Source organism: Mauremys mutica, chromosome 1, assembly GCF_020497125.1.
Source record: "Mauremys mutica isolate MM-2020 ecotype Southern chromosome 1, ASM2049712v1, whole genome shotgun sequence".
NCBI lineage: Eukaryota > Metazoa > Chordata > Testudines > Geoemydidae > Mauremys > Mauremys mutica.
This window is the reverse complement of record NC_059072.1, coordinates 344,935,995-344,944,502: the sequence shown is the minus strand read 5'-3', so window position 1 is coordinate 344,944,502 and position 8,508 is coordinate 344,935,995. Positions and strand designations below refer to the sequence as shown.

Genomic DNA, 8,508 nt, shown 5'->3' with positions numbered 1-8,508 from the left:
GTGGTTTCCATGATGCTTATCTATCTAGATACTTACATGACCCTCATATCAGTGTAGTATGTGAGCAGACATTTGTCTATTAGGGACTGGATTGAGACTAACAAAAACCAGCAATCAGATTGCAACTTGCAAATAATACTCACCTGGCTAGATTCAAACCAGCATAGTAAAGGGGAAAAGGTTATTTGCCCACTACCAAGCTCCTGAGCCATCTAATCCCCCAAGCAGTTAAGAATTAAAACAACTTTCTTATTTGAACCAGTTTGGGGCATCTGAACATCTGACCCCTTGGATATTACAAAGCAGTGATAACTTAATAGCGGCATATTTAGCTTACTTTCCCCATCTGTGGCTCAAGCATAAACTAGAAAACTAACTTACAGAAATGCTGACAGACCCCAATGTCTGTCTAATATCAGCAATCTGCTTACTTTACAAATGAAACAAGCACCTTCCAGAAATTCACATTTATTCATCTTTAATACTTGTTACAGCATATTTTTGTCATACAGATTTCAATTTCAAAACCTTCTAGCTGTAAGATCCACTGTTACTGGTTTTTGATTCACATATCATCAGTGCTACACCTAGAAATTTAAATTATTTGCTTTAATTTATGCATTTTTCCCCCAAAAGGCAACATATACTTAAAACAAAAGAATTCACAATACACACTGAGAACAAAAGTGTATCTAGTTTATCTGGGAATATCTTCTTGAAGGGCATGAAATATGGTCCTATCATGATACAGCTGGGCAAAGAAAGTAACAATCCTATCCCAGCTCTTGATAGTCTAATGTGCATGACATAAAAGCAGGGAAAGCTACATTTCAAAATGAGGTAGTCAATCTTTGTTGATGGTCATTCCCTAATGCACAAACTCTTGGACCAGGTCTGAAAGATCCTTTAAGGGAAATAAGTACATAGATGGACCTACAGTTTCAATGATTAGGATGAAGGCCTGAAGAAAGCCCTGTTAAGCAAAACAGAGAACTGGTCACCTTGTTAAAAATCTAGGAAAAGTGGTAATGGCCTGTCCAAAGCCCACTGAAGTGTATGGAAAGACTTTGATGGGCTTTGAATCAAGCCCCTAGATACTAGAAGAATGGTACAGCATGAGTTCGGCCTACAATAGATGGAAGCAATAACCATCTTCTAGAAGTCTGAGCAAGAGACTGGAGAGAGCTAATGGAAATATTTTTTTAATGTAAAGATTTGGGGGGCAGAGTCAAAAAAGGGCCTTTTTACAACACTGAAAAAAAATATTTGAAATGTTCCTTTAAAAAAAGAAAATGAAAATGCTACAGAAAATAGCAAAAAGGCAGAGATGGAGGGAGAGAAAGAAAAAAAAAAAGATTTTTTAAAGACAGTTGTTTTTGAAAACCAAAGCGTTTTCAAGACATTTTAGTTCTAGGTCTGCCAGTGTTCCCGCTGCAGTCAATGGAAGTAGTTGGATTAGGCCCTTATAACCAAGGAGAGAAAGGATGAGTGGTTTGTGCATTCCCAATGTTTAGATTTACTTGGTCAGTTCCCTTTCTTGCCCTCCAATAAAGTGTGTTAAAAATAAACCTAGACGCTATCTTAAAATACTATTGATTGTCTCTTCAGGTTTTAACTTTTGTTTGGCAGTGGACATAGGAAATGTGGCTGGTTTTTATTTGATCTAAGTTTTAACACAAAAAAAAGTTAAGGCCACTATTTTATTGTGAAGTGCACGCGTGCGCGCACACACACACACACGGACACATTTACATCACAATGCTAGAAAACTGACCCATTTGAATGAAGATTACTAATAACTGACAGATTTTAGTCCACTTCTAAAGAGCTCTTCCCCTTGCACTAGGATGCTTCTCTGGTCTCACTCTTTATAGGCTCCAAAGTGATTACCTGCTAAAGACAGAGCGTGAAAGGTCCAGACTGCTGAACCTTGAACATAAAGGCCTCCTTGTTCAAATCAACCTTTCCTAGAAGACTGGAGCAAAAGCAAGGATTTGCTAAGAGCTCTGTCAGTAAGAGAACCAGACGTACGGAGTGTATCAAAAAAATTAAAGGTTCAGAATAAGATCCATTTTGTTCCTAGAAAATGCTGGATTTTGGGGAATGTAACAAGCAGCCTGGAGTAAGAAGAAATGTTGTATTTTAGGCTGAGAAATACAAACAAAACTGGAATTCTAAGAGACCCTTGGGTCTATTTGTTGCGTTGAGACTGTCTGAAATGAAATTATCTAGTCCTGTTAGCCTAGAAAGGGGGCCTTTTGGAAGAAGGCTTTCACTGTGAACAAAGCCAAAGCTGCAAAGTGAGAGGACTCCCTCAGCCATTTATTAATGCCAAATATGCTGTCTGCATGAATTGGGCAGTTTGTCTCTTTTGGAAGCCCTACAGAAAGCCAACTACTGTACCTGCCCTGCTGAGCACTGCCTCACGCTTTGGGTTAATGGTGTCCCAACAGTTTAGCTGCGCTGTGAATAGTTTGCCCTGCAAACAATTTTTAAAAGGCCTTTATTGAACCACCATAAGCAACCAGACCATGCAGAATCTCATCAATACACAGAAAAGAAAACAAGGTCCAGCCCCAATTATTTGTCACTTAATATGATCTAGCTAGCACAAGTACTGTGTCAGGTTTCCTCTCCAGAAGAAGAATTTAAAGAAAGTTTCTCAGTGATGCTCTGAAAAAAAAAATGTTTGTGGGAAAGCAAAAAGAAGGAAGAAAATACCCACCTTTCTTTTTGGCAGCAGCAGATATCCTAGCCCTGGACCTAAGGGAAGCAGTGGGGGAGGGAGAAAAGTGATAAATTGTGCATGGCCAATCAATTAGAGAATTAATCAACAAAAGTGTGTTTAGGGGCCAGTCCTGTTTGTTCTGTGCAGAGGAGAATGGAAACAACCATACAGCATATGACAACTTGGTTAAAACGCTGCTGAAAACAAGAAAAATATTTAGCCGATTCCTACTATTCTGCTTTAAAAAAAAAAAGTCTTTCCGCCCATGAAATCACATTCCAATGTGGTGGTTTTGTTCCTACTCTAAAATAACTGCTCCCCTCTCCATCCCTCACCATATCAAAGTGGTTTGTATTCCTATGTAACTCTCCAATACAGAGGCAACAACTGTCTGAAGCCAAGGGATCACGAAAACTCAGCTCCCTATCATGGTTCATTTTTAAACTGGAGTTTGGAAACAATAAAAGTTCTGCTGGAAAGACTGGAGAGACTTGCAGTCACTAAAGACAAGGGTTTGCCTGTAGCAGGCAATACTCAACAACTGAACAGATGTGGTGTCTCACTCTCCAGGTTAGAGTATTAACTAATTAGTCTGTGTCTCATAGAAGACAGCATACGTGCAGTTTGTGTTGATAGGGGCAAGTTCTAGGGCAGATCTCAGCTGGGGCGCTCCTGTCGGAGCTCTGGCAATTTACACCAGCTGAGATGCAGCCCCTGCTTTGAGATCCAGTTGAAATCAGTGAGAGCTTTGCCATGGAGTTTAGTGGTCCCTGCGTCTGGTCAAGCACACACTTCGTTAGTAACTTTGGAAACTGACTTTGTGAGGAGATACAGGGCCTTGCAGGAATCAGGCCCCACGCAAGCATGTTGCAAAGAGGCTGTAATGCAGCATTTGACAGTAGCAGAACAGGAAGGCATGCCACCATGGGTGACTCAATCCATGTACTTTATTGACTGAGGTTTGCTATTGCAGCAGACTTCCAACTGACAGCCACCTCCTCTACCCCTCCCGCCCCCCCAGTGAAAGGCACAGTGCTGACAAGCAGCTAGTAAAGGAAGAGAGGAAGCAGGGGTGAACAACGTTTTGAATAGAACTCTGTAATAAGGGCCTGATCCTGCTCCCATTGAAGCCAATGGAGATAATGACCACCATTATTACAGTACCACTTTAGTGCTTATGCCTGGACTTTTCAATCCATTGCTTCATGTACTGAACTTCCAAGGCCCGGGCTTGCAGCACAGATTTGGGGTCACCGGGATTGCTGGCACGCAGGTCCAAGTGATGAGCTCCTTCTGGGATCACAATTGCAATGAGAGAGTCTGTGATGTTCCGAGTCACTCCACCTCCAGACCACGGGTCCAATCCGCCATTGCTATAAGGGAAGTCCATATAGCCCATTAGATTACATTTAATATCCTGAGTGACGGTACCTGTGTCTCTCAACAGCCACTGTAACGATCAGAGGCTCAGTATTCAGGATAGACCCAAATTCTACAACAAAGTCCCCCTGCTCTGTGGTGTTCTGCTTCAGCATTCTGACACCAGCTAGGGCCCAGACTGTCCCCTCCCACACGAAAAAGCCATGGAAAGGAACGTCTCATGAGGACAACTCACAGAAAAATTCAGTGCAACGGTTACCGCAGATTGCCACACAAGGAGTGGAGCCTTACTTGTTGATCCCAGGAGATGACAAGAAGCCCCAGGGAAGGAGAGGATGGCCCTATCTGCCCACTCTCCTAGCAGAAGGGCTCCCTTGGGCCTACCCAAGTGAATGGAGCTACTTGTGGAATAACATACCACTCAGTGGGGAGTATCACATTCTGGCTCAGTATGATTTGTATGAACTCCTTGGGGAGACTTTTCTGCCCCCACTGAAACCCAGCTCCTCATGAGATAGAATGTGGCCGTTTTTTCATAGAGTTCAGCAACAACATGCAACAGCTTAAACATGAACTGAAATAGCCTACATTCACTTAAACTTACTGAGGGAATTGAGCCATCTTCACTTGCAAATTCACATTCAAATGGGTATACTTTTCAACACAGATTGCCTTTTCCAGACAGAATAAGAGTGACTGTCGCAGAGCGACAGGTCAATATACTTCTATCTTCTCTTTTCCCTTCTGCACTTTCGGTACCAAGATATTCATTTATTTATGCCTTTATTTTAATGCCTTTTCTGCAAAAATAATGGAGCAACTTCCCTGTTTTTACAGATGGGTCAACTGGGAAAGGCCCAAGTTTTTCAAAGTGCCCATGACTTTTAGGTGCCCAGCTGGAGACACCATCTGGTGGACACTTCTGAAAATTCAAGCCCTACAGGCAACAATCTAAACCCCACTGAAATCAATGGGAGGCTTTCCACTGGCTTTGGATCAGGTCCAATGTGATTTACCCAAGTCTATACAGCAAATCAGTGGCAGAATCAGGATTGGCATTTAAGAGTGTCTAATTCCCAATCCTGGGCTCAGTCCACTAACATATGCTACTTTTCCTCCCATCCCTTCCATTCAACAACGCTATCTCTAGTGCCATCTCTCCAGATGAAAGGAGGAGACCTTGGACAGCACACCAAATAAACGCATAGTCTCTGGGGGTAATCTTTATTTGTTCACTCCCATTTAAATCAGGGGAACTGTTGCAAGAAGGAGGATTATAGCTCTGGGCCCTTCTTTTTTATTTTATTTAGAATGCAAGTTTTAAGTTAAATCTTTCAGATACTCTTTCTGGAATACAAAAGACGTTTCTATTACATCTGTAGTCACGCAGCTAGAAATAGGTTAGATCTCATGCTGTTGCTTAGACAGCACAGAGGCCACTGAACACTTTGTGCATCTTCATGATGTTCCATCCTGAGCCAAATCTGGTGCATTACGGGATCAGATTGTGACGGGTTGGACCACAGAAACCCTCTTGGGAGCTGCCACCTGATGTGCCCAGACTACTTCTACTCCTGCTTTCCCTGCAAGCTCAGGACCCCAGCACCCTGTCTTGCTGAGCCAGACACTCCTGTCTGCTCCAACACAGACTCGGGGTCTAAATTACTTGCCCCAAAGCTGCAGGTTTACCTGAAAGCAGCAAACAGAAGTGTTCCTGTCTTTAACACTCAGATGCCCAATTCCCAATGAGGTCTAAACCCAAATAAATCCGTTTTACTCTGTATAAAGCTTATGCAGGGTAAACTCATAAATTGTTCGCCCTCTATAACACTAATAGAGAGATATGCATGGCTGTTTGCTTCCCCAGGTATTAATACATACTCTGGGGCAATTAATAAGTGATTTTATTAAATATAGAAAGTAGGATTTAAGTGGTTCCAAGCAGTAACAGACAGAATAAAGTAAGTCACCAAGCAAACTAAAATAAAATGTGCAAATCTATGTCTAATCAAAGTGAATACAGATAAGATCCTCGCCAGTTCCAGAATGCTCCCTTTTACAGACTAATCTCCTTTTAGCCTGGGTCCAGCAATCACTCACACCCCTTGCCCACTGTCCTTTGTTCCAGTTTCTTTCAAGTATCTTGGGGGATAGAGAGGCTCTATCTTTAGTCAGCTGAAGACAAAATGGAGGGGTATCCCAGGGGTTTAAATAGACTCTCTCTTGTGGGTGAAGACCCCCTCCTCACTCCTATGCAAAGTCCAGCTCCAAGATAGAGTTTAGGAGTCACCTGGGTAAGTCACATGTCCATGCATGACTCAGTTTTTAATGGTAGCGTCCATTGTTTACATGCTACCTTGAACATCCTCAAGTAGACTTATGTGGATTGGAGCATTCCAAGATCCATTGTCCTTTAAGTGTTTCTTGATTAGGTACTTAATTTCAACAGTCCTTTCTCCAGGAACTGACCAAATGTTCTACTAAAGTTATTTAGAAATCAAGCCAGTACACAACCAACATTTATAACATTCATAACTTCAAATACAAAAATGTTACATGCATACAAATAGGATTAACACATTCAGTAGATCATAATCTTTACGGAGATATGTTATATGGCATATGTAGCATAAAACACATTCTAAGCATATTTCCATAAAGCCTTATGGGAGGTACCGTCACACAGATGCCTAGAGGGACAGGGGTCTGTTAATCTCACACAGCCATAGCGTTTCATAAAAATATCAGTCGATTACACTCAAAACATTTGTCTCTATCTCCAACTTTTGACCTTGAAGAACTACAAATAAAAACCGACTGCATTTGAACTATAGCGTTTGTTTTTCCTCAGTGGAAAAATACAGGAAATCTTGCATCTCTCTCAGTACCTCTAATTTCAATAAATCTTAACATGGCTCAGGAGGAAAAAAAACATTCTGTATTTGGAAAACAAAAACGCATAGAGCTGCACAATAAGCAAAATGCATTTGATTTAAAAGGTCGCCTGAATCAGCCCAGTGCCTTAGCAACAGTAGGCTGAGTTGCTGGGAGACCCAAAATGTACATGGACTTGGATTTCTTGGTCCCACTCGTGTGGAAATTAAAGCATGCAGCAGGAAAACAACACCATCCCTGGCTTTCATGGGAGAGTCTGGCTGCTCCATCCAAGGTTCTGGCCAACGTGCCAAGTGATGGCATTGGCAGCATTGATGTAGACTGAGAAACAATGCTCAGGGGCTTTATCCTGGAAGGCGCTGAGTGCTTGGATCCTGATCCACTAAGGCAGTTAAGCATGTGCTTAACTTTAAGCATATGAATAGTCCTATTTACTTCAATGCAGACTTAAAGTTAAGTTTAAGTGCTTTGCTGAGCATCTTGCAAGTAAAGAGTCTGAGAATACAAGAGAATAAATTCAAGCAAACACTCATTTTTATCCAAGTGAAATAATATTCAGGAGTCAGCTATTCCTCTCCATTCACTACATGGTTACGAATGCTTCTTGAGGGACAAGTTCCAAAGCAAATCATCATCTACAAGGATCCTGGTGAGGCTTTGAAAAAAATCAAGTTTCCAGTGTACAGTTCCTATTTCCCACCCCCATCATTAGTTCTTTATCCCTGCCATCACTGCCCAGTGCGGACAGTACAAACAGAACTTCCTAAAGGGCCCTGACCCTAAAGAAACATCTCTATGAGAAAGCTCTCAACCCATTTTCTCAGACCAGGCTCATCTGTCTCCCTCACCCCCTGCCCCTCCTAGAGACCAGGAGAAGCAGCTGGGAGGAGCCTTCACAGTCTGATATCATCACTCTGAAACTTGCCACTCGCAACAAAAACTCTACAATCCCATGTGTTAACGGGATTAAAGTATGATGCAAGGTTTCCATGCCATGCCAACTGAAAAACTGAATAGCTTCCAATAAGACTCTCTGGTATGAAAATTGCTGAGAGTGAAAGAGTCGCTGTAAACACCAAGCTCACAAAACTAAAGTTGTACTAAAGGTGCACCCTCTCGGAGAGCCATACCACATCGGCTGTGGTCTCAGTAGCATTCACAAGCTGAGAGAGTTTGATGGAAGATCTCCACGGAGATACAGAAGTGGTGCTGGGGATTTCTGAGAGTCAATACTGACTAATGCCTCAGCATGGTTCTCTAGGACACTGCTGCTAAGGGTGTCATCTTTTGGATAACAGGGCAGAAGTCATGACCATTTTTGTTTCTTATGCATCTCAGGGCATTTTTTGTAGGAGTAGAGACATCAGTTCCAGAATCCTGGCCAAATTCCAATCTGGGTAATTACATTCGGCCTGGAGAAAATCCACCCAACAGTTCCATTCCAATATAGTATGCTTCACACACTGTCCTAAAACTGTTGTGTGAGTTGCTTTGCAGTTAAACAG

The 8,508-nt window shown here is 42.1% G+C and overlaps 1 protein-coding gene across 1 annotated transcript in view; it reads right to left on the bottom strand.

The window, feature by feature from the left end:
- Positions 1–452: 452 nt before the first annotated feature.
- Positions 453–8,508, bottom strand: part of LOC123372593 (prolylcarboxypeptidase) — a 62,040-nt gene continuing 53,984 nt past the window's right edge. Inside the window, exon 9 of the mRNA XM_045020804.1 lies at positions 453–4,101. Within this exon, the coding sequence (XP_044876739.1) occupies positions 3,897–4,101 (205 nt within the window). The 3' untranslated portion in view covers positions 453–3,896. The remainder of the gene's footprint in view (positions 4,102–8,508) is intronic.